The sequence below is a fragment of the Herpailurus yagouaroundi genome, unplaced genomic scaffold (assembly GCF_014898765.1).
Source record: "Herpailurus yagouaroundi ecotype Mexico unplaced genomic scaffold, PumYag 139, whole genome shotgun sequence".
NCBI lineage: Eukaryota > Metazoa > Chordata > Mammalia > Carnivora > Felidae > Herpailurus > Herpailurus yagouaroundi.
Window position 1 is genome coordinate 9,983,917 of NW_024412394.1, and position 24,729 is coordinate 10,008,645.

The 24,729-nt window shown below is 50.4% G+C and overlaps 2 protein-coding genes across 8 annotated transcripts; both read left to right on the forward strand.

Annotated features, from left to right (window-relative positions):
* Window positions 1–243: 243 nt before the first annotated feature.
* MAD2L1BP (MAD2L1 binding protein) lies at window positions 244–9,303 on the forward strand. Of its 5 annotated transcripts, XM_040473629.1 has the most exons (5): window positions 244–472; window positions 944–1,052; window positions 3,247–3,323; window positions 4,428–4,693; window positions 8,375–9,303. In XM_040473629.1, exons 3-5 carry the CDS (start codon window positions 3,293–3,295, stop codon window positions 8,885–8,887), a joined length of 810 nt encoding a protein of 269 aa, XP_040329563.1. In that variant the 5' UTR covers window positions 244–472; window positions 944–1,052; window positions 3,247–3,292; the 3' UTR covers window positions 8,888–9,303. The 5 variants fall into 5 exon arrangements, with proteins under 5 accessions (XP_040329563.1, XP_040329561.1, XP_040329564.1 ...); XM_040473627.1 differs by lacking the exons at window positions 244–472; window positions 944–1,052 and having other exon boundaries at window positions 3,026–3,924; window positions 4,241–4,693; XM_040473630.1 differs by lacking the exons at window positions 244–472; window positions 944–1,052 and having other exon boundaries at window positions 3,026–3,323.
* Window positions 9,304–11,827: 2,524 nt separating this feature from the next.
* On the forward strand, window positions 11,828–24,428 carry RSPH9 (radial spoke head component 9). 3 transcript variants are annotated; one of them, XM_040473625.1, is made up of 5 exons: window positions 11,828–12,158; window positions 15,484–15,649; window positions 17,875–18,004; window positions 18,463–18,609; window positions 18,829–19,074. In XM_040473625.1, the coding sequence occupies exons 1-5, from the start codon at window positions 11,932–11,934 to the stop codon at window positions 18,873–18,875; spliced, it is 717 nt and encodes a 238-aa protein (XP_040329559.1). In that variant the 5' UTR covers window positions 11,828–11,931; the 3' UTR covers window positions 18,876–19,074. The 3 variants fall into 3 exon arrangements, with proteins under 3 accessions (XP_040329559.1, XP_040329558.1, XP_040329560.1); XM_040473624.1 differs by lacking the exon at window positions 18,829–19,074 and adding an exon at window positions 24,188–24,428 and having other exon boundaries at window positions 11,840–12,158; XM_040473626.1 differs by lacking the exons at window positions 11,828–12,158; window positions 18,829–19,074 and adding exons at window positions 12,319–13,074; window positions 24,188–24,428.
* The last annotated feature ends 301 nt before the right edge of the window (window positions 24,429–24,729 follow it).

A 24,729-nucleotide genomic window follows, 5' to 3' on the forward strand; every position in this document is an offset into this window, starting at 1 on the left:
GGCCCCGGGTCGCGTCAGACACAGCCGCGGGGCACCACGGGAGATAGAGTCCTCAAGTCTGGGATCTCCATTAAATGAACTGCCTGCTGCCCTACAGCTCCCAGGAGGCATTGCGGCTCAAGGGGCCGTGGGGCGGCTTTGGGGCGTAGGCAAGGAGCGAGCCTTTGCGCGCAAAGGCCTAGGGGAGCTGTAGTCTGGTTCTCAATCTCGGTGCTGTGAGTGGGTCTTTTCTTAGGGCCTCTTTAAGGGGAAGTTTAGGAGCCCGGTGGACTGGAGGTGGGACAGTCACCCGAAACCGAGGGCTTACATCAGAATCGAGCTTTGTGGGCGCTCCAGGGTTTGGGCCCTTAGCGAGATCCCAGACAACAGGTTTTGGACCTGAAGAGCTGCAAAATTCACGGAGACTGATCCCTCCAGCCGGCTGGCTCCACCCCGCCTCAATTTCTTCCCCGACTGCTGGCGTGCCGTCGGGGTGAGTCAGGGCGAATGCCAGGGCGGAGGCAGATGGTGGTTAGCCTAATTATGGCTGTTATTGTTGCGATGATTATGCCACCTTTACACAGTAGTCACTGCTTTATTACCAGGCTGGCACCCTCCGGGGGCTGGTTTTAGCAACCCGAGACACCGCGGTGCCATCGACACGAGGCCCAAACCCGTAAACCAGCCTTGCAGCCTGAGGGCTACACGGATGCCCACAGCGAGAATTACCCCTCCCCTTTGTTTTGAAGTAGAACCAATCCCGGCACAGCGAGTTTAGTTTTAAAATAACCAGGGCTGTGGGAGGGGCCTGGCCCCCACTTGGGGCGGGGCTGGGGCTCCGGTTACGTCAGCCACTGCTAAGGTTGTGGCTGGGGGGAAGTAGCAGGTAATAGAAACTTGGCCAAGGGCCCAGGGGATTATTGACTTTTGACTTTCCTGCCAAGCTATCTCTCTTGCTTTTTAGGGCTCTTGCAGTCGGCAAAGAGGAAACACAGCGACAGAAACCAGTGTACAAGACACGAGAAAGGCAAAGTGGAGAAGCATGTTGCTGTGCTGGGAGTCAGGACGCTAAGGTTCAATTCCTAGCCCCATGGCTGTCTCATGATTCACCATTCACCCTGTGCCCACTTCCCCTCTTTCACAAACATCGAGATGCTCTCACACAGCCAAGAAGTAAAAAGGCCCTTCCCTCCAGATCTCAGTTTTCCCTGGAAAACTAGAAGCAGCAGCAGCAGCAGTGGCTCACCTCTGGTGATCCTTTCAGGAGTTCAGACCTGGTGGAGTCCTTGGCTTCCCCTCGACCACAAGGAGGGAGGCAGGGTGGTTGCTGTCCACGTGGCATAACTCCCCAAAGCAGTGGGAGTAGAAGGACCAAAATCTGTAAAAGGGCCTAGCAGATCCAGCCAATTTTGTGGTCTTCAGTGGTTGAAAGCACACATGACTTCTCTCTTCTCGACTCTGTTCCACTGAAGGAAGGTTATACTGCAGAGGTCAACTCCAGCCAGTGGCACAACCCCTCCAGGGAAACTGCTAATAGAGGCTGAGACTGAGGAAATCAGGAAGAGATCTCAAGAAGGATGGGGGTTGGGAGAGCCAAGTCCATTCCCCCAACATTCTCACCACCACCAGCTCTGGGCTCTCTTGATAACCAGGGCCTGCTGCACTCACCTGATAACACTTGTCCTCTCATCTTCCTGGGTCTTTCAGCCACCCAACACACACTTCCTCCATCCCAATTTTTTAATTAAGCTATTTATTTATTTATTTATTTATTTATTTATTTATTTATTTAGAGAGCACACGAACAGGGGAGGGGCAGAGAGAGAGGGAGAGACAGAGAGAATCCCAAGCAGGCTCTGCACCACCAGCACAGAGCCGATGTGAGGCTCAAACTCAGAAACTGTGAGATCATGACTTGGGCCTAAGTCAAGAGTCAGATGCTTAACTGACTGAGCCCCCCAGGAGCCCCGAGGTTTATTTTTATGTTTAGATCTTTAATCCATGTGGAATTTATCCTTATGTATGAACTAATTTGATTTTTTTCCCTTCTAAACGGATAGGGAGCTGTCTGAAGTTACTTGTTTTAAAAAGTCACCCTCATCGTACACTAAGATCTACATACACATGGATCTGATTCTGGACTCTCTCCTGTTTTATTATTTGTTTGTTTATTCCTGATCCAACACCACAGTATTTTAATCATTGTACTTTTATAGTATGTTTTGATTTCTGCTCCTTACTTCCTGAGACACACACCTCCTGGCCTTCATGACACACTTGTTTATTCTTCATTATACCTCTCTGGCTACTCCTTACTCCCCTCCACAGTCTCTTCTCTCTCTGCTCATCCCCTAAGTATTAGTGTCTTCAGGATCCTAGCTCATCCTTATTCTACTTGCCTTCCCTGGGTGATCTTATACACACCTATACTGATGACTCTCAAACACATCTCTATTATCAATAGTGTTCCTAAATATCTCTTTACTGTCCAATGGAACAGGAAACTCACTATATAAAAAATGGAACTCATCTTTTCTCCATACCTACACACCAGTAAACCTGGTCTTCCTTTAGTGTTCTCCCTTCATTGAATGGCACAACTGGCCATATAGTTGTTCATCTTAAAAAACCTGCTTGTCTTAGTAGTCTCTATCCCTCCTCCTCTTCCTGGGGACAACCACCAAGTTATGGTCATTGGACATCCTAAATATCTCTAGGGTTCACCCAATTCTCTCCACCCTACCGTGACTGCCATAGTTCAGGCCTCTTTTATCAATGCACTTGGGTAACCGCAGTCACTAGCTTTATTTATTTATTTATTTAAAAAAATTTTTTTTTCAACGTTTATTTATTTTTGGGACAGAGAAAGACAGAGCATGAACAGGCGAAGGGCAGAGAGAGAGAGGGAGACACAGAATCGGAAACAGGCTCCAGGCTCTGAGCCATCAGCCCAGAGCCCGACGCGGGGCTCGAACTCACGGACTGCAAGATCGTGACCTGGCTGAAGTCGGATGCTTAACCGACTGCGCCACCCAGGCGCCCCGCAGTCACTAGCTTTAATTGGTATTCCTGCTTCCTCTCTCATCCTCCCTGTAATATAATCTATCCACTGCAGCCAGTGTAGAGATTAAATTTATAAGTTTAATCATGTCACTCCCCTACTTAAAGCTTTCAAAGCTTCCTCATCCCCCTACAGGATCAAGTTTAAACTTTTTAACATGGCTTATAAAGCTTTGCCATAATCTGGATCCTGTTTGTCTACCACAGCCTTAACTCTTTATAATGTGAACCCTTTTCATTCCTTGGATGAAGGATGCTCTTGTCTCTCAAGGTCTCCAGGATAGGTAGGTCCTCCTCTTTACCTTTACTCATTCTATAGGTCACAGTTTCTTGGGCACATTTCCTCTGGGACCACCCCTCTCGTCCACATCAGCTAGGTTAGGCACTCGGTTCTTCGCATCCACAGCCCGTGCACACCTCACTGTATATAATTCATCACGTGGGATCGTATTTATAGGTGGCAAACCCCTTGAGGACAGCGACTGCCTCCTGTTTGTTTGCCACAGTCTCCAGCACCTAGGACAGGGCCTGGCACGAAGTAGGTGCCCGAGCGAATAGTGAACGCAGGAGAGAATGCGTGAGGGCGAGGGTCCTCTGGAAGGCAGAACTTAGTGTCTGAGACAGCGTGGGTTCTCTGTACAGTTAGGGCTCGGCGTACCTGTGAGGGAGTGTTGCTAGGGAGCATAGGGATCAAAACCTAGCTCGGCCCAGCCTCCATTACTGCAGCGGTGCAGTGCCCCCGCCCCTCCACCCCCGAAGCGGAAGTGGAGGCGTGGGCTTCCCATGATACCTCGCGGGGCGCCTGTTCAAACCGCACGGAGAAGAGGGAGGAGGTAGTGATGGCGGCTCCGGAGCCGGAAGTGCTGTGTCCGGCCACAGTACCTGGTAAGGACTGGGGTCCGGAGCTCGGGGAGCCTTGGGGACCTGTTTCTTCTCTACACCGCTCTCCAGCCTTTTAGCCCATGACCCTTTCTCTGGCCCTTCTTCCTTGTCCCCATTTCCTGGCTCCCGCCCGGCCCCACGGACTCCATCGCCCCCTCGGTCCTGGATCCCACTGGTTCGTCCCCACTGTTGTCTTTCTCTGGGCGGCACTCTGGACCCCGCTTGATTACAGTTACAGTAAACTAATTTCCCCAGATCAGGGATTCCACTTTCTGAGCGGAGGCCTGGTCACGGTGTCTGAAATTCTCCTTTCCCCCAGCTTCCATCCGGCGTCATTTAAATCCCCGTAAGCCTCTGGGGTCGGGAGTCTCCTAGCCGCCACCCACACAGGAGTTTGCGGAGGGAATGTGTCGGGCTGTTCCCTCCGCAGTACAAGGGAATGAGAAGACTGACTTTGGCTTTTAAGTTTTTCAAGTGTCTGCCTTGTTCCTCTGCGCACCTACTAGAATTGGAATGGTATGAGAAGTCAGAGGAAACCCACGCCCCCCAGATAGAACTACTTGAGACTACCTCCGCTCAAGAACCTTCCAACCTTTCGGAGCCCTTTCGCCCCAGAGACTGCATGGTGCCAGTGGTGTTTCCCGGGCCTGTGAGCCAGGAAGGCTGCTGTCGGTTTACTTGTGAACTTCTAAAGCATATCATGTACCAACGCCAACAACTGCCTCTGCCCTATGAACAGCTTAAGCACTTCTACCGAAAACCTTCTCCCCAGGTAGGCACAGGCTTTGGGAGAAAGCTGGTGGGGAGACTGTGATGATTAGACCGTAAACAGCTGTAAAGGGGTTCTGAAGAGTCTTCAGGGCCTGTCAGCCTAAGCAGCTGTAAGGAATGTGTTTCAGCCCCAGGACTTTAGTTTCTCCTCACCCCAGTCTTTGATATTGATAGCCTAACCCCTCTCTCATTTTCTCATTTTCTTTTTTGGAAAACTGCTATTGTGTTGCATTTTGGCTTCATGAACTGACCCTGTAGTTTTAGTGTTTTTTCTCCCCCAGTTTTTTTTTTTTTTTATATTTTTTTGAGTTTATTTATTTATTTTGAGAGAGAGAGCATGCAAGCAGGGGAGAGGCAGAGAGAGAGAGAAAGAGGGAAGCAGGCTTGGCAGGGTCAGCACAGAGCCTGACTTGGGGCTGGAACTCCCAAACTGTGAGATCATGACCTGAGCCGAAATCAAGTCAGACACTTAACTGACTGAGCCACCCAGGCACCCCATCTCCCCAAATTTTCATCTCTTTTTTTTTTTTTTTAATTTTTTTTTTTCAAACGTTTATTTATTTTTGGGACAGAGAGAGACAGAGCATGAACGGGGGAGGGGCAGAGAGAGAGGGAGACACAGAATCGGAAACAGGCTCCAGGCTCTGAGCCATCAGCCCAGAGCCCGACGCGGGGCTCGAACCCACGGACCGCGAGATCGTGACCTGGCTGAAGTCGGACGCTTAACCGACTGCGCCACCCAGGCGCCCCTTCATCTCTTTGTTTTTATGTTTTACTTTATGGGGGACTTCCTTGACTTGATATTCTAACTCTTTTTTGGCAATCATAGTCTTAAGAGCTCTTTTTCATGTTTCTTCTTTTTTTTTTTTTTTTAAGCTTATTTATTTATTTTGAGAGAGAGAGAGAGAGCGTGCGTGCACAAGCGGGGTAGGGGCAGAGATAGAGGGGGAGAGAATCCCAAGCAGGCTCCATGCTGCCAGCACAGAGACTGACACGGGGCTCAAACCCACAAACTGTGAGATCATGACCTGAGTGGAAATCAAGAGTTGGATGCTTAACCAACTGAGCCACCCAGATGCCTCTCATGTTTCTTAAAAAAAAAAAAATTTTAACATTTATTTATTTTTGAGAAGAGAGACAGAGCATGAGCGGGGGAGGAGAGAGAAAGAGGGAGACACAGAATCTGAAACAGGCTCTGGGCTCTGAGCTGTCAGCACAGAGCCCGACGCGGGGCTTGAACTCACAGACTGTGAGATCATGACCTGAGCTGAAGTCGGAGGCTTAACCGACCGAGCCACCCAGGTGCCCCATCATGTTTCTTTTTTAAATAGCATCCTGTTGTTTCACATCTATATGATTTTCTTTTACTTGAGAATATTAATTGCTGTATTTTTGAAGTGTCCTCTGTTCCTTTCAGTTTCTTTTAGATTCATTTTCCTGTTTGTTTTGGTCTCGGTCATGTTAGAGGCTTTTATTCTGTCTCTGGTGAGGGATACCTGGATGGCTCAGTCAGTTGAGTGTCCGACTGGCTCAAGTCATGATCTCATGTTCATGGGTTCCAGCCCTACATTGGGCTCTGTGCCGACAGCTCAGAGCCTGGAGCCTGCTTCAGATTCTGTGTCTCCCTCTCTGCCCCTTTCTCTCTCTTGCTCTCTCTCTCTCTCTCTCAAAAATAAACATTTTTTATTAAAAAAAATTTTTTTTAATGTTTTTTTTTTAATTTATTTTTGAGACAGAGACAGAGCATGAGCAGGGGAGGGGCAAGGAGAGAGAGGGAAACACAGAATCTGAAGCAGGCTCCAGGCTCCAAGCTGTTAGCACAGAGCCCAACGCGGGGCTCAAACTCACGGACTGTGAGATCATGACGTAAGCTGAAGTCGGACACTTAACCGACTAAGCCACCCAGGTGCCCCTAAATAAACATTTAAAAAAAAAACAACCATAAATCGGTGAAAGCTCTGTATGCCTGGCTGGGCCTTGTGAGCTGATAGACTTCACTTCAAGGATACTGGGTAGGAATCTCGTGGTCTCTTTGGAGGACTCTAAAACATCAGTATTGGAAAGTCTTCTCTCTGGAGAAGACTGGGTGGAGGAAATTGGCAGGTGATCTAAGGGTCCTCACAGAGGTTTTCATGCAGTCCCCCTCTTTTCATTCTTCTGTGATGCCTGAATTGCCAGTTCCTAAGCCTTTCTGGGGTTCTGCAGTATGAATCATTTTGCTTTCATGGGCCTTCCCTCTGTTAGCGCTTGGTAATAAGCTCCCTTGAACTCTTCCATGTGCCTTCTGTTTTCCAAAAATTTGTTGTTGCTTTTGTCTGTTTCCCAGTTCTCTTTGCCCTTGGGAATTCTTTCTTTCCCCCCTCCCTCCCTTCCTTTTTCCCCTTCCTTTTTCCCCTTCCTTTTCCCCTCATTTAGTATTTCAGATGGGACCACAAATAAGCATGTGTTCAATTTTTCATGTTTAACTGGAAGACCAACTGCAGAATCACCTTTCTCAAGCCAAATTATCCCCATTTCCTGTTGTCACTCATGGCACAGCAAAATTTGCTACTTGCCATGCCACCAGATCTCCTTGACTATTTTAGTTGCTTATTTCCGGATGCTCTCCTGCTTCAGAGTACTGTCTTTCTGTTCTTTTTATTTATTTTTATTTTTTTAATTTACATCCAAGTTAGCATATAGTGCAACAATGATTTCAGGAGTAGATTCCTTAATGCCCCCTTACCTGTGTAGCCCACAACCCCTACAGGAACCCTCTGTTTGTTCTCCATATTTGAGTCTCTTATGTTTTTGTTTCCCTCCCTGGTTTTTTTTTGTTTTTTTTTTTGTTTTTTTAATGTTTACCCTGAGACAGAGACAGAGCATGAATGGGGGAGGGTCAGAGAGAGAGGGAGACACAGAATCAGAAGCAGGCTCCAGGCTCTGAGCTGTCAGCACAGAGCCCAACGCGGGGCTCGAACTCAAGGACCACGAGATCATGACCTGAGCTGAAGTCGGATGCTTAACCAACTGAGCCACCCAGGCGCCCCTCTCCCTCCCTGTTTTTATATTATTTTTGCTTCCCTTCCCTTATGCTCATCTGTTTTGTGTCTTAAAAGTCCTCATATGAGTGAAGTCATATGATTTTGTCTTTCTCTGACTAATTTTGCTTAGCATAATACCCTCTAGTTCTATCCATGTAGTTGGAATGGCAAGATTTCGTTCTTTTTGATTGCTGAGTAATACTCCATTGTATTTATATACCACATCTTTATTCATCTGTCGATGGACATTTGGGCTCTTTCCATACTTTGGCTATTGTTGATAGTGCTGCTATAAACATTGGGGTGCATGTGTCACTTCAAAACAGCACACCTGTATCGTTTGGATAAATACCTAATAGTGCAATTGGTGAGTCATAGGGTAGTTCTATTTTTAATTTTTTGAGGAATCTCCATATTATTTTCCAGGGTGGCTACACCAGTTTGTATTCCCACCTGTCTTTCTGTTCTAAATGTGGGAAAAAATATGGTTTTGTACAAAGAATACATTTTCCTTTTTGATTTATTGCCCTCTGATAAAATCCCTCGTCTTTGCCGTGGAAGCCCAGTCCCAGGAGTCTACTGCATCCCAACAGGTATCTTCAGAGGGCAGTGGCTTCCCCCATCTTGTCCTTCCCTTTCACCATTCTTTGTCCTCACAGGCAGAAGAGGTGATGAAGAAGAAACCTCGGGCCACTGTTGAGGTGAGCAGCAGGAAATGCCAACAATCCCTGGCAGAACTGGAGAGTGTCCTCAGCCACCTAGAGGGTCTCTTTGCCCGGACACTAGTACCCCGAGTGCTAATCCTCCTTGGCGGCAGTGCCCTAAACCCCAAGGAGTTCTACGAGCTTGACTTGTCCCGGTTGGCCCCCAACAGCATGGACCAGAGCCTGAGCACAGCAGCTTGTTTGCGCCGTCTCTTCCGAGCCATTTTCATGGCTGATGCCTTCAGTGAGCTACAGGCTCCTCCACTCATGGGCACCATTGTCATGGCACAGGGGCACCGTGACTGTGGAGAAGATTGGTTTCAACCCAAGCTCAACTACCGAGTGCCTACCCGGGGTCACAAACTGACTGTGACCCTGTCCTGTGGCAGGCCCTCTGTCCCAACCACAGCCTGGGAGGACTACGTTTGGTTCCAGGCACCAGTGACACTTAAAGGCTTCCATGAGTGAATGGGGATGCTTCTTAATCATGAACACAATGGCTTCAGTTATCTTCCCCCCTCTGGCACCAGGTCACCCATCTTTTGCTTAGAGCTAGAGTTGTTTCCTGGTGAGAGGAATGTTTTGTTCTTCCGGCTGCCTGCCTCCCTTCCTCAGACTTCCTGGTGGGCTGATTGTATGGCTGCGGCTGTCATAATTATCATTGAACAACATCTCTTTGAATCAAAGGTTGATTTTCCCAGAAGGTGCTGGGTGAGGCATTTCTGTTCAGGGATGGAAAACAAGTATGAGTCCATAGACAGACACTCTTACGGAAGTGGCTTTTTGCTGTGGCCTTTCAGAATTTTTACCAGGGACATAATGAACTTAAATGTAAAAATGAATGGATCCATATTAAATTATCTGAGACTCTTGTTTTAAAGATTTCCAGGGTTCAGATGGAATATTTTATCTTTCTCCTTGGTCTCTTATGCTCCAGGGCTTCTAGGATTTTTTCGACTGCAGTTCTTTCTCTTTATCAGCCCCAGGCCGATCTGGGAAGTTAAGTGACTTGGCCAAAGTTCTATAACACTTTGATGTCAGAGTTGGGACTAGAGTCCTCATCAGCTGACTCCTAGCCTGGCATTTTTTCCTTGTCACATACTGGTATTTGTGATCATTAAAGTATGTGTGCCCCAGGTCACACAGGGGAAGGGAGGGGGCTGAGAGACTGGGCTAAGAGAGAGTCTTTGTAAAGCCTGTGGGATCTGCTCCTGAGGCCAAATGGCCTTTTGGGGATTCTGCCTAGCCTGTCTCCATTGCAGCTGTGTGGTCACTGCTGGCAGTTACTGTTGGCAGTATTGTCCTTAGGCAAACCCCACTCTCCTGCCTGTGGCAGTTCCTCCTCAGCTGCACCTCTGAATTGGCCCTCCTGATCCTTGCTGTTCTCTCCGGCTTGATGGTGTCCTGACTGCTAAGCACTGATGCTCTTAGTTCCTGAGAACACCTGCTTATTTCTTGGAAGCGAATTGAAGACAGAATCCTTACCTTGCTGGTGTTGGAGATAGGTAGGTAGGGGTGTGTGTGTGTGTGTGTGTGTGTGTGTGTGTGTGTGTGTGTGTAAATGGGGACAATATAAATATTTACTATTTTTTATTTTTAAGAAGAATGTTTTTGTCTTTTAAGAAAAAAATAGTTTATATTGTATATTACATTTTAAGCACTTTACATACATTATCTCATGTAACAACCTTCCATAGTACGTATTGTTCCCAGTTTATAGATGAGGCTTGGGGAAATTGAACAACTTGCCTACGTGGTGAAACCTGGATTCTAACCCAGTCCACTTGGCTCCAGAGGCTTAGTACTGTGTGGTCTTACTCTGAAATAGTTAACCTGATTCAGTCTGCCAAAAGTGCTAGCATCGGAAGGCCTCAGGACTTCCTTTTCTGGCTTCACAATGGTTCCTGACAAGGCACCTGCCATTAATAAGTGGTAAGTAAATCTGGAATCAATGAGAACAAAAGGTCTGAGTTACTTTCAGGGCTATGACCAATTGAAGCCTATTTCACCAGTTAGAATTTCTGCTAGTTTTCTATCTGAGGATGTTGCCTTACAAAAGGAACGGGGCCATACCTCCCACTTGGGAATGGATAGACCAAAGTGTCTGAGCAGAGGGAGAGTGTTCAACAGGGGAGTTACAAATTGTTTTTTGAGATGGAAGACACATTAGACCATCAGCTCCCTCAAATTTTAAAAGTCTTTATAAACAATGTCCAGATAATCAAAACAAAGTAATTATCTGGGTAATTTAGACACTTATTTCTCTCTTGGCTTGGCACTGGGGCTCAGGTCATTCTAATTCCATGAGTCCTCTCCAAAGGAATCCAGAAATGAGATCAGTTAATATTAACAAGTCCAATCTCCTTCGCTGACAGCAAGCTTGCTGTAGGCATCTGTTCATCTGTTTGACCTTGGCTGGGGACTCCAGAGGTGGGTGTGAAGTAGTCTCTCTAGCCCAGGGAGTGAAGAGCCCCAGCTGCAGTGGGGTTCTGGCCTTTCATGTGTTGCTACCATTTGGGCCTAAAGGCAACTGTTGTGGTGCCCGAGATAGCTAAATGTAGGTGGCAAGTGATGTCATCCTTTTTGTAAATGTCATCCTTTTTGTATTTCTCTTCACATCCTGTTTTCCCAAGGTGTAGCTCTGTACCTTGCCCCAGTGCCTAGGTTTCCATTTGTCAGTTGGGTGGAATAGTCCTATGGAAGGAGTAAATAGACATCTCATGAAGACTGAAGAGAATGGAACGATGGACCCCATTCTGTAGGGCTTGAGGGTGGGGGCAGGGGGATTAATTATCTTAGATCCCTAGACTTTTTTATTATTTCAATGTTTGTTTATTTTTGAGGGAGAGAGCATGCACAGGGGAGGGGCAGAAAGCGGGAGACAGAGGATCCGAAATAGGCTCTGCGCTGTGAGCACTGAGCGGAATGGGGGGCTTGAACTCACAAACTGCGAGATCATGACCTGAGTGGAAATCAAGAGTTGGGTGCTTAACCCACTGAGCCACGTAGGTGCTCCAGATTCTTAGACTTTTAGAGCCAGGAGGATCGCAAATTCTTTACACAATTCTGAGGCTAAGAAGGGACACAACTGGAGTGAAATAATACGGCTAATGTCACTGTTCTGTTTTTTTCCCGAGCCCCCATTCCATATAGAATGAGGACTCAATAAATGTCAACTATTTGAAGGGCTCAGGGAAAGGCAAAAATATCTATGGAACTGGGGACCTTCAATCCCACACTGTAGCCTACCTATGTTAGGGGAAACTACGCCATTACTGTCACAGCTGAACACATGAGGTCCCCAACGCAAGAAGGAAAGTATGGGAGCTAGTGTGCGACCCAGCTTTTCTGAAGGGCTGGGTGGGGAGCAGGGCTGGCCTGAGGCTCTAAGAGGGCGGGGCCCACAGACGGTGAGTGGAATCCTTACTGCCCTACGGAGGGCAGGGCTTTGGTCTCCACGGAGACAGCTTCTCCTAGCAACCTGGCAGGCGTTGAGCCGAGCCTTGGGCACTATGGACGCAGAGAGCCTCCTGCTGTCGCTGGAGCTGGCGTCCGGCAGTGGGCAGGGCCTCAGCCCGGACCGTCGGGCCTCTCTACTTACCTCTCTTCTGCTGGTGAAACGCGACTACCGCTATGATCGGGTCCTCTTCTGGGGCCGCATCCTCGGCCTTGTCGCCGATTATTACATCGCGCAGGGCCTGAGTGAGGACCAGCTCGCACCACGCAAGACCCTCTACAGGTGGAGGCAGAGGCCCCGGGCTACTGAAGGGGGCGCCACTAGGAGGCTGGGATGGGGTGGGTGTGGATGGAATCGAAAGGAGCGAGGCCTATAGGGCAAGGTGGGGTGGGGGTGGGGGGCATGAGAACAGCGCAGAGCAGGGGCGGGACAGGGGGAGGAGAACAGTTTGGAGGCTGGTGGGTTTATAATAGAGGCCGGGCTAAGAACGTAGGCAGAGCAAGGTGAAAGCTCCTGGACAATGGAGACCCGGAGTGGACGCTAGGTACGTCCTGGTATTGAGGGCAGTTTGGAAAGGGTTAGAAGTCCTGGAGGGTAATGAGGTGCTGTTTAGAAGGGGATGCAGGAGCATCTTTGGTGGAGTAGGAGTTGGCTCACAAAAGGAGGCAGTCTAGGAAGTAGAGAACCAATGCAGAATAGTAGAAGAGGGATATCAAACTGGGGAAAATTCACTGGACGCTACCATACAGGGCCATCCTGCCAGTCTTGACTACCTGCAGCGATGCTGGGAAGCTCACCACCTTACAGAACAACCCTTTCAGGCCGCAGGGAGTTGGGAGACTTCATGTATCTGTCGTGCATCAATGCAACATTGATTGGATGCGTTCTGTGTAGACAGGGTTACAAAGATGGCCAAGTCTCACCAGTCTCCAAGTTATTCACATCCTAGGAAGGAAGACTGACACATAACCCTGCAATTACAGCAAAGTGTGTTAACACCTGAACAGAAATGTATACAAAGGGGGACCAAGGCCTCCTAGACAGCAATTAAATAAGACTGCTAAGGGAGTAAGAGATCTGTTGAGATCTGAAAGCTGATGAGTTCCTCAGGAAGGTGTGAGGGAAAGGCATGTCAGTTAGAGGGAATGGTTCTGCAATCTTGGCTGCAATGGACTTGGAGTGTTTGGGAGAACAGCAGGTAGGTAAACATGATAGTGGCGGGCAAGGGTGTTTATGCAGACTGGATGGAGAGGCTCAGGGAGGCGGTGGTTGAACTTTGTTTGTAGGCTATGGGGAGCCATTGAGGGGCCTTAAGGAACAAGAGCCTGTTTATATCTGGGTGGGCATGCCAGCCTGGAAGTGGGTGAGCATTCAGGAGTGTGTTGCAGTGTCCGGATGAAGGAGACTGAAAGGAAGAGGTAGCTGAGGGAATAGGGGAGGAGATGGGTGAGAAAGATGTAGACGGTAGCACTGTCAGGACTTGGGTCTGAATGGGGCAGGTGAAGAAGAGGTCAAGGTTGGCCCTCCTTCCAGCTAAGGCAGTTGGGTAAGTGCTGGTGCCACCCACAGGGACAGAAATCTGGAAGTAGGACTAGGGAAGCCCCAGTGAACTTGATATGAGGTGACTGGGGAGCAGGGTCATAAGGAGGCATATTAAAGTACAAAGCTGAAGTCCAGATAAAAAAATCTGGACTGAAGATAAAGATTTGGGACTCATTTTGTTCCATAAGATTTTTATCTCTTCAGCACCTACTATGTGCCAGGCATTGATCTAGGCACCAGGAATTCAGTAGTAAATGAGACAAAGTCCTTACCTTTATAGAGTTTACATTATAGTGTGTGTGTGTGTGTAATAATATTTAAACACACATACATTGCATGTCTGCTGGTGCGCAGTGCCGAGAGGAATAGAGAATACAGGATGGGGTACTGTTTTAAATAGGGTGGTCAGAGACAGTCTCTCTGATAAGGTAACATTTGTGAAGAGTCCTGAAGCAACTGAGAAAGTGAGCTATGTGTTTATCTGAAGGAAGAGAATTCCAGGCAAGTGAAAAGGGCTCAAGGCAGATGTGTGTTTAGTGTTGGTGGAACCCCATAGAAGCTAGTGCGGCTGGAGAGGAGTAAGTGAGCAGGAGCATTGTAAGACATGAGGTCAGAGAGGTAAGGGACCGAGGACAATCTTGCAGGGCATTGTGGGCATTGCAAGGAGTGGGCTTCATGGGAAGTGTGGGAAGCTTGTGCACAGAGACATGATCTAGCAGTTGGGTGGGAATGAGACTGAAAGGGGAGCAGGTATGGAATTGGGGAGACCAGTTAGGAGGCTACTGTAATATCTAGGTAAGAGTAGATAGGGACTTGGACCAGTGGGGAACAGTGGAGTGGTAGGAGGTGGTTGGATTCTGGATACCAACTAGACAGTACCTAACTCTCTTAAGAGTCCGGTGGGCCAGCCTGCAGAGAGAAAAAGGGGGGCAAGAATAGATCCCTGGGAATATTTAGGGCAGTGAAGGAGGGAGAAGGGAGATGTCAAAGGAAACAGAAATGGAATGCATTTGTTGGTTTTTAGGTCCCATGAATGACCTCCTAAGCCATTTTTTGGGGATGGTGGGGGCAGAAATGACCATGTAGTGGGCCGAGTGAAGGGGAGGGGAAGAAAGGCTTTCACAGAGCAAGTTGTTTTGGGATATTTATTTAGAGAGCGAGCATGGGGGAGAGGGGCAGAGGGAGAAAGAAAGAATCCCAAGTAGACTTAATCCCACAACCCCAGGATCATGACCTAAGCCAAAAATAGGAGTCAGATGCTCAACCGGCTGAGCCACCAACGTGCCCCTGAGGTGTTTTTTGTTTTTTTTGTTTTTGTTTTTTTTTTTTAAGTAGGCCTCCCATCCAACGTGGGGCTTGAACTCATGACTCTGACATCAAGTAGCATATACTCTACGGACTGAGCCAGCCAGGCACCCCTGTTCTGAGATTATTATTCAGAGCTGGAGAGAGAGGAGAGGGGGACAGGAAGAGGATATTTTTTAGCAGGCCATGGACTTGGGGGGTGTTGATTTGGGAAGCTGAGAAGTTTTGATGTTGAAAAAGGAGCCAGCAGAGAGGGAAGGGCAGAAAGATGAGCAGCCTGCGACACAGGCCAAGTGGGTTAGAGTGGAGGGGAGGATGCCCTCTCCTGGTGGGAGGGGAAAGAAGCGTCTGGCTGGTCAGCGCTGGAGACCTCAGAGGATGGGCCCTGTGGCCTGAGCTGGCTTCCCTGAGAAATGCGGGAAGACGGCCATGCTGTTGGTTCAGTAGGCAGGCTGAGCATGAATTTGGGGTTCAGCAAAGCGGAGTTGCCTGTAATTGAGGTTCTAGAAACTCATCAGGAATCTTACAGTGCAGATATCTAGGAAGAAGTTCTTGGAATTTTGGCATACATGAAGCTTTTGTGAACTTTTACAAAATAAAATGGAATTTGCATCACAAGTGGGGGTGGGGTACACCTTCCAAGGGGAGAGCTGTGACTGACCTTTTTTTTGAGCTTCATCCCTCAAGAGAAGGGGCAGTGGCAGGAAGCCTGAGTGAGAGGAGTAGTTGGGAACCAGGTCCGTGGGGATGTTGTTGGCAGCCTGAACTGCATGGAGTGGAGCCTCTTGCCCCCTGCCACGGAGGAGATGATGGCACAGACGTCTGTGGTGAAGGGCCGCTTCATGGGGGACCCCTCACATGAGTATGAACACACTGAGCTGCAGAAGATAAACGAGGGCGGAAAGGTCTTTGAAGAGGAAGTGGTGGTAAGTGAAGACAAGAGGAGGAGGACAAAGAAAGCCTGGGCTATCCAAAACCCAGCCCAATAGAAATTGTGGGGGCATCAGCATAACCCCACTCAGCTCCTGAGCGACACGGGGCAGAGTGGATGAGCCACTCTGTCAGCCACCTGGCTCTGGGCAGGGGCGGGGAGAGGGGGGTCTGTGTTGCGCTCTGGGGCACTGGGATGTGCACAGCCTCTTGTATCTTTTTATATGTTTTTATTTTTCTAGATAATATATCCACATGGTTCGAAATTCAAAGACACAAAAAGGAATTTAGCGAAAATGTCCCTCTCGTCCCTGTCTACCGGTCACCCAGGCCCACTTTCTGGGAGAGGGGGGGCATCAATGTAACCATTTTATGTGTATGTGCACGCGTGTCCCAATCTTGCTACACAAATTGCAGTCTGGATCAGAAGCATCACCATGCCTTGCGAGTTAGGAATGTACAATCTTGGGCTGGGATCAGGATCTGAATTTTAACACATTCCAAGGGGATTCGAATACACGTTAAAGTTTCAGAAGCTCAACTTCCGAGGCACTTTATGCAAATACAAGCCTCGGCAAATACCTTACCTCTACATATTCTCTGTTTATCTTAAGAGAAAACAAGTGGCAGCATATTATGAACACAGCTCTGCACCTTGCTTTTTTTTTACCTAATATATTTTGGGGGCTTTCTATGTCAGTGCTCTAAAGAGCCTCCCCATTCTTTTTACCATTGCATGAATGTACCAAATTTCACGAGTCTTAATCATGAAATGCAGGTCTTCAAGTTTTAGCTCTGACAAGCAGGGGCACAGTGAATGACCTTGTACATAACGTCATTTCCATTTTATGTGCATGCTGTCTGAAGGTTCAATTCCTACAAATGGAATTGCTAGGTCAAAACATAAGGAGCTCAACATATTGAAACTCGACAAACCTGGAATTCAAAACACAGTCTTTGCCCTTGAATCTGGATGATACCAAAAGTCTAGGTCTAGGCCTGTGATGCCTCACCTGGCATCCCCACTCCTCTTCCCCTTTCCCCCTGACAAACTTAACCCCCCTGAGTCTTATTCCTGTAAAATTGGGATAATTATAACTACTTTGTAGGCTTGTGCATATTACATGAGGTGACACAGTTGAAGCCCCTGGCCTGGCCACATACTGAGTCTTAGTTCCTATCTAATTTATAAAATTTCTTGTTGGCAGCTCATGGGAAATAGGTGGCTGAGTGACTCTCAGGGTCCCTGGTGACACATTTTCCCTGTCAAGTGCTGCTTTTCCCACAGACACCTCTATGAAGTCCTTTTATTCAGGGTGGCCCTTGATATTGATTGTAACCAAATTTCATCTGCATAAAAATGTTATAATATGAGGTGATGCTTGAGAAATAATGTTAATTTAAAGAGCAGGATCTGAAACAATATGAACTGTGACTCTAATTTTGTTATATATATATATGTGTGTGTGTGTATATGTATATGCATATGTATATACCAATATGTTATTAGTGATTCTCTTTAGGAGGTGGGATTTTAAGTGGTTTTAATTCAAGTATTTTATTTATTTTTTAAAGTTTATTATTTTGAGAGAGAGAAGAGAGAGAGAGTTGGGAGGGGCACAGAGAGAGGGAGAGAGAGAATCCCAAGCAGGCTCTGCACCATCAGCCCAGAGTCTGATGTGGGGCTTGAACTCATGAACCACAAGATCATGAACTGAGCCAAAAGAAACCAAGAGTTGGCTGGTTAACGACTGAGCCAGTCAGGCACCCCTCCTTTAAGTATTTAATAAATGATTTCTATGTTACCTAATATTCTACAACAAGCATGATTGCTTTTGTATTTTAAGAAGGCAAAATAAGAACATTTAAATATGATATGTTTCTGGAAGAGAATATAAGAAGCTGTTAATGGTGGTTGTTTCCAGTGAAGGCAGTTGGGGGGCTAGGGATGGGGCAAGAGAGACTACTTTTTTATAGTAGTTTTGAATATTGCACGACCAGTCTGTATTAACAATTTAAAAAAGAGGGAGGGAGGGAAGGAAGGAAGGAAGAACGGAAGAAAATCTTGGGCGGAGGGAAGGCGAGGGCTTGCCCAGCATGATTTTCCATGGAGTTGGCATTACACTGTGGTGACCCAGGTCAGATGGTCATACAGAGGGCCTTTGCACCAGTGGTGAGTGGGCACAGTACTCTGGCAGGATGGCTCATCCCGTCTCCTTAGGTCCAGATCAAGGAAGAGACCCGCTTGGTGTCTATCATCGACCAGATTGACAAGGCTGTGGCTATCATCCCCCGAGGAGCCCTTTTTAAGACCCCTTTTGGACCTGTCCATGTCAATCGGACTTTTGAAGGTGAGTTCTCCAGGGCCCCTCTCAAGGGCAGGAAAGCATCTCTTTCCAAGCATAGTCGGAAACATTCTGAGAATTCTGGGGAAACTGTTCACTTCCTCAGAGAAAGAACAGCTCTGGCCATATCACTTGGAAAGATGTGCCCAATGGCCTGGCATCGGTGGTTGGCATGGGCTGCCCAGTCACTGGACCCCACTCTTTTCTGCCTGAGGGTTCTCCTACCTGGGTCCCAGGCTTTGCGTGGGTCTGGGCTCCCTGCCTTTCCCACCTTCTTCCTCCTTGATCTCTCCTCATTGCAGGGCCTGGGCCAAGCTTTGGCTGACAGAACACTACTCCTTTTTCTCCCTTTAGTTCTCGGTCAGTCTCTGACTGAGTCGTTTGCAGGCCCCTCCATGTGGTCCCTGTGCGTGGAGAAAGGGGGTGCTGTGTGGTTTGGGGCTGACCATACCACCTTCTTTTAGGACTCTCCTTGTCTGAAGCCAAGAAGCTCAGTTCCTACTTCCACTTCAGGGAGCCTGTTCAGCTGAAGAACAAGACCTTGCTTGAGAAGGCTGACCTGGATCCCTCCCTGGACTTCATGGACTCCTTAGAGCATGACATCCCCAAAGGTAATAGCCTTGAGGACATTGGGTCCGCCCCCAGGTCAGAGCAGTGGGCCATGCTATCTGCCATTCTCCTCTGAGATTGGAACCAAGGGCCTGAGTGGGAACGGGTGGCTCACTGGAGGTCCTTGAGGGTGGGGGCTTCCCCAGGGCCCAATACAGGCTCAGCTCATAATAAACAGACGGTACGTGTCTGCAGACAAAAGGAAGTACTGTCTTCCACAGAAAGGAAGTCCCTCGGTGCCTCTTCTGATTTCCATTATTGGTCTTGAAGGAGGCAGGTTGGGAATCCTCCCCCAACCATCTCTGAAAAGATCCCTGAAAATACCAGCCACACATCCATCTCTGTTGTAAGTTTTGCGGTTAGATCCGGTGCTTGTCACATAGCTGGTGCTCCGTGAGTGGCTGCTGACCGACCGAAGGGCAAACCACCTGCTAAGGAAATGAGTTCTGTACATTTGCTTCCTGCTATGTGTGTGGTACTTTTTAATCTTAAGACGTGCAGCCTCCGAGGTCTTCCTGTTCTTCAGGGCCCACCTGGCCCAGGCACACACCCAGAGTTTGGGGGATGGGGTCACAGAGACCCCATTTCCTTCCTCTGAGCTTCACAAGCCCTGGGAAGACGCTCTTGCTCGGATGCCCTAGCCCAAGACAGTTGCCAGGCTCTGGGCAACTGGGGGCCAGACTCAAGGTGCTGATGCAGCACCCCTGCCTCTTTTCCTCCCCGTGTTTGGTGTTTCTCCAACCGGGGGGACCTGCTGTTGATGATGGCAATGCTAGGGACAGCGATAAGGATAGTAATGACGATGCATAAAAGCAACGGCACTACTTGTGTGCCAGGCGTTACACTCAGCCCTCTCCATCCCTTATCGTCACAGCCAACCTGGGAGGTAGAGACCGTTGTTATCCCCATTTTACAGGTGAAGAAACAGGGCTAAAGTCCACGACACAGCAAATGTTAGAGCCTTAGACTCCAGGCCTCTGGCATGAACTGTGGTGTCAAGCAGATTAGTGTTTCCTTCTAAGCGGGTAGTGGGAACAGCAAGACAACACCCACGCCCACCACACAGGGGAAACACTTCTGAGGAGCCACGGCCACTCCCAGTCAGGGTGAGAGTGGGATGGCAGAGGCAAGGGCTCTGGGCTGGGATTCCGAATCTGCCACTTACTCGCTGTGTAACCTCGGGCAAGCTCCTCAGTCTCCCCGTGCCTCCATTTCCTCATTCCCCCAAGGGAATACTGACCTTTTCTACCTCATTGGGTTGTCGTGAGAACTCAGTTAGTGCGCACACAAAATGCTATAGCAGTGCCTCACACACAGTAGGGACTCAAATGAAAATCAGGAATTCTATTAGTGCTATTTTGAGCAGCAAAAAGGCCTTAGAGGGGAGTTGGGGCAGGCCAGGGAGGATCGAGAAGGCCAAGGGGTAGGAGGCCTAGGGCAAGGCAGCAGGAGCTGCCAGCGGCTCATGAACAGGTCTGTGACAATAAGGCACTGGTGCATGGAGGGATGAAATAGGGCCACACAAGGATCTGGAGGCCATTTCATGGCTACTGAAGCACCCCAGGGGCCAGTGATGGTCCCAAGTGGGTAAGGGCTGCCAGCAAGGAATGGCCACTCTGGCCACTGCCACATGGGGGTACCCGAGTCAAACCTCCCGGAGCTTAGAAAGGGGCCCATGGTGTGGGGGGTGGAAGTGTGGGTGGTCAGGGGAAAAGCAGACACTCTGATTTTGCTCCCAGACTCCCTTACCTGCCAGGGAGGGAGGAGAGGGTGCTGGGAGGCTGTCTGCAAAGCAGATAGTGGCCACAGGGCCTGGCTGCTAAGTGGGGCCCAGGAGTTCTTCCCTGGGACATCAGCACTGGCTGCAGGAATGGATTTGGGCAGTCGCTTTCTGCCCAGGTAGGATCAGTTTCCTTTCTGGGACTGAGGTGACTATTTAGGGGACTCTGTCACCTGTTAGCAGGTATGGTTTAGGTTGGGCCTGTCGCCAGGACTCCTGCTCTCTGTGCCTGTGGAGGTAGGGCCAGCTCAGCAGCTTGTTCCTGGGCAAGCCCTGGCTGAAGAGAGGATGGGGAGGGAGGGACGTTGCCTGGTGCCACCACTACCCTGCCTGGCTGTCCTGCTGTGCCCTGGGGTCTGCAGAGTTTTGTGGGAGTGGGTAGCTTTGGGGGCAGCCTTCTTCCTTGTGCGTGAAGGGCAGCAGCCGAGAGTTCTCGGAACTTGGGCTGCAGTCAGGTGGGACAGATGGAGCACCAGGTCAGGCCAGACTTCTCGGCAGCACTCTGCCGTTCAGCGCTCCTTAACCTTTCACTAAGCAGATAGCCACTGAGCAGGTGCCGTGTGCCAGGCTGCAGGATGCCGTCGTGACCAAGACGACACCGTCTTTGCCTCGCAGAGTTTTGAAAGATCAAATGAAACTGGATGGGTAGTGAAAATGTAAAATAGAAGGTGCCTCACACAAAAGGTCACCGGTGCCCTGGGGAGCAGGGCTCCTCTCCTTACCCCACTTGAAGGCTGGAGCCCACAGGAAACTGCCAGGTGCCGGACCGCTTGGGCTCCAGCACTGGTGAGCCAGGCAGCAACGCCCAGTTCAGGCAGCAGAGGGCAGCAAGATGCCTGCCTGCCAGGAGAACTACCTTTCAAATGTGGCCTTGGTTGGGGAGGAGGCAGGGGACAGGAGTCAGGAATGCTGCAGACAGGTGAGGAAGACAGTGCCCAGATCAGCTTTCTCTTGGGGGTGTGTGTGCAGGTGGCTCCTTCCACCCAGTCCCTTGGAAGCCTGGCTGACGGGTGCTTCCGGACCAGGGGGCTCGCCCATAACTTGTGGTCCTGGTGGGGGGGGGGGGGGGGCGGCTGCTCTGAGAAAAGGGACCCATGGCTATTTCTGTGTGTGTGAGAAGCGTGGGGCTGATTTGAGGAGAAAGTTTAAAACCATCTGCTGTGGCTGGAGAGCCCTGTTCCCTAGTCTGGCCCACTCTCCCCTTCAAATGTAATCTCAGAGCTTTGCTACCCTTTTTTCCAGGAGGGCAGGAGAATGTAATTATGACACGTACCCTAGACTGAGGCTTCCACTAGCAAAGTGAGACCCCTGACCCTGGGGCAACCCAGGAGGACTTCCTGCCAAGAGGCTCCATTCCTGATTTACTAACTTGCCCCCCTGACACATCCTCAAAAAACAGCTTGTAGAGGACTGGCTGGCTGCCAGGGAGCAGGACGCGCGTTTTGGGGACTTGGGAGAGACCAGGACCACAGGAGGCTGCTTCCTCTGGAGTCTGAGAGGACATGGTGGCAGTGGCTGGGTCCAACCTTCCCAGCATTTGCAATAAAAGTGGGTGAAGGTGACAGCAAGTGCCTGGCTCTCCAGGTAGACGCTACGTGACTCCTGGCACGTTGAGAGTCTGTGTTTCCTGGGCGACCAGCTGAGCCAGGGACAAGGAGGACAGGAGTGTGACAGGAATGCAAGGGAGGGAGGGAGGCAGTGCTGTTGGCTGGCCGGGCCCTCACACGCCACTTCCGTTCTCCATCAGCACCCTGCAGCCTGCTTGGCACTGCCCCCTTACCCCAGTGGGGGCACTGCATCTCTCTAGCATCCCTGCCATCTTTCCCCTTGCTCTTGGTGGGGGTGGGGCCCCTTCATCTACTGGGGAGCAGGAGGTAGGGGACCAAACTGTAGGTGGGCAGCCTTGTGCAAGGGAAGGTCAGGAGCCGGCCCCTGCCAGGGTGTGTCAAAGGGCTGGCAACTGTGAACTGAGAGCAGTCTAGGCTGGGGGACTCCAGGATTTCATTTCTCCAGGGCATTTGGCTCAGGCAGGCTGTTAAGCTGCCCCCCTGTGTGGGCAGAGACAAGTGAGGCAGAGCCTGACCCTTTTCAGCTCAAGAAAGCTGTGGGACTGTCGCCAGATGATGCTCTGGGTACTGTGTGTGACTGGATTGGGTGGGGGGGTGGTTAGGGAACGTACCTTCCTGGGGTCTGTGCTTCTGGCCAAAAGCTGAATACGGTGCACTGGGACACTTTGTTCTGTCACACCCTTGCTCTCATTACCCTCAGGCAACCTGTTTTCTGTAATGAGTGACTGGGAAAGCAGCAGGCTAGGGCCTCTCGAACTCTGAGGGCAGGTCTGGGAGGCAGAGAACCTCAGGTGCCCAGACAGGAAAGTTGTAGGAGCTAGGGGAACTACTACCCCCTTTTCTGGCCAGCCAGTGCCCCAGTCGGGGCTGGTAACCCAGGGGCCCTCTTCCTTCTCGACGCCGCTGGCCAGCACCGTGTGGGCTTGGGGGAGTGGAGTGAAGCCCACACTGTGGCTCCTACTTCACCTTCTCCTGAAGGGGCGGTGGCACCTGGCGCAGGCTGCTGCAGTGCTCAGCTGGGCTCTGAGCCGGCGGCCTCTCCTGAGCAGGCCTGTGCCAGCTGACCTACATGCACCCGGGGAAAGCTCTGGCTTTGACCTGGGGAAGGTGATGGCCCCCTGAGCGGGGTTGAGCCGCCGTTGGGCCCAGGGGCTCCCGGTGGCCAGGTCTCTCAGACGCAGGGTGGCCCCTGGTGGGTGCGGACTGAGCCGTGAGGCTGTTGGGTGTGGAGTGACCAGGGTGGGCCGTGGCTGGAGGAGGCCTGTGGGAAGCTGGGGTGGTGGGAGCCAAGCAGCCGGGCTGAGCTGGCAGCCGATGAAGGCCTCAGCGCAGCTCTCAGTGCATCACTGGCTGGTCCAACACCAAAACCTTCAAAGCATTTGCCTTTCTGGCAGGGCCCGGAGCAGAGCTGTGGCTGGGCCGGGGAGAGGCCTCAGTGCGCAGGGGAATAGAAGCTCCAGATCTGCATCCAGAGGCGATTTTCCCAGGCTCCTTCCTCCCACACAGGGGCTCCCTCCCTTGGTTCTGGAGCTGGATCAGGCCCTTCCCGCCAAGTCCTCATGGCTGCACAACTCAGCCCCGGGCTGGGCCGCTTCTGTCTGGGGAGCAAAAATCCAGGGCAGAACCCAGCACACACAAAGGCTCATCAGCTGCAGCCCAAGTCCCCTCCTGCCAAGCATGGCTCCCAGGTTCCCAGCTGCCAGGAAGGGCTATTGAGCTGGGAGGCCCGAAACAGCCCAACTTCTGTGCGTCCCCGGTCAGGTCTAATCCGTCCCGGAGCAGAGGCTTCTGGGGCTGCGGAAGAGAAAGCAAAGTGGCTAAGAGGACAGACTGCACCAGGACTGCAGGCCACTGGTGACTACCTCTCAAATAGGGCGAGGAAGCCTGGGAAAGCCTCCCCGAGCTGGGCCCCATCTCCCCGGCCTGCAGACTCCACTTCCTCCCCCACTCAACCTTTAACTAGACTTGCTGACAGGAACAAAATGGGCTAGGGTGTGCTTCACCTCTTTTCATTTCCTTTGCCCTCCCTCTGGAAGTGGTTTTAATGAGCAGCAAAATGGCTAAAAGGCAATCAGGAGGAGGAAAGCGCCAGATAATTAAATTGTTTTCCCTTTTCCCAGCGGAACCTTAGCACCCAGGCCAGGCTGCCTAGGAACTGAGGGCCTTTGCACACAGGGTAGGGCTCTGGCTCCATGGCATCCAAGGTCTCCCCTCCTGCCCGCTTCTTTCCAGGGTCCTGGAGCATCCAGATGGAGAGGGGCAACGCACTGGTGGTGCTGCGCAGCCTGCTCTGGCCAGGCCTCACCTTCTTCCATGCTCCCCGCACCAAGAACTGTGGCTACATCTACGTGGGTACCGGTGAGAAGAACATAGACCTCCCCTTCATGCTCTAGGGGGGGCAGGGGTGTCAGCCTGGAGGGTTTATGTAGAGTCTGAACATTATTTTCATAAATTGCAGTGGATTTGCTCTGTCTGTTCTGTTTTGCTGCTTCTCCCCACCTCCACCTTCATCTGGTGGCCAGGCTCTGAGGAGAGGCCACTGCGCTGGGAGACCCAGCTCTGGAGCAAGTGGCAGAGGGCTGGAATGTGCCAACGAGGGAGGGGGAGAGAGAGAGAGGAGAGGAGAGAGAGAGATGGAAAGATGATGGTGGGTGGAAACTGCTGGGAGTGGGGGAGGGGAGGGGACAGCCAGAAGCCTTCCGAGGAAGGCAGCTCAACTTATTTCCTCGAAGCCCTGCAGGGTGAAGAGCTGAAGGCGGTCAACACAGGTCAAC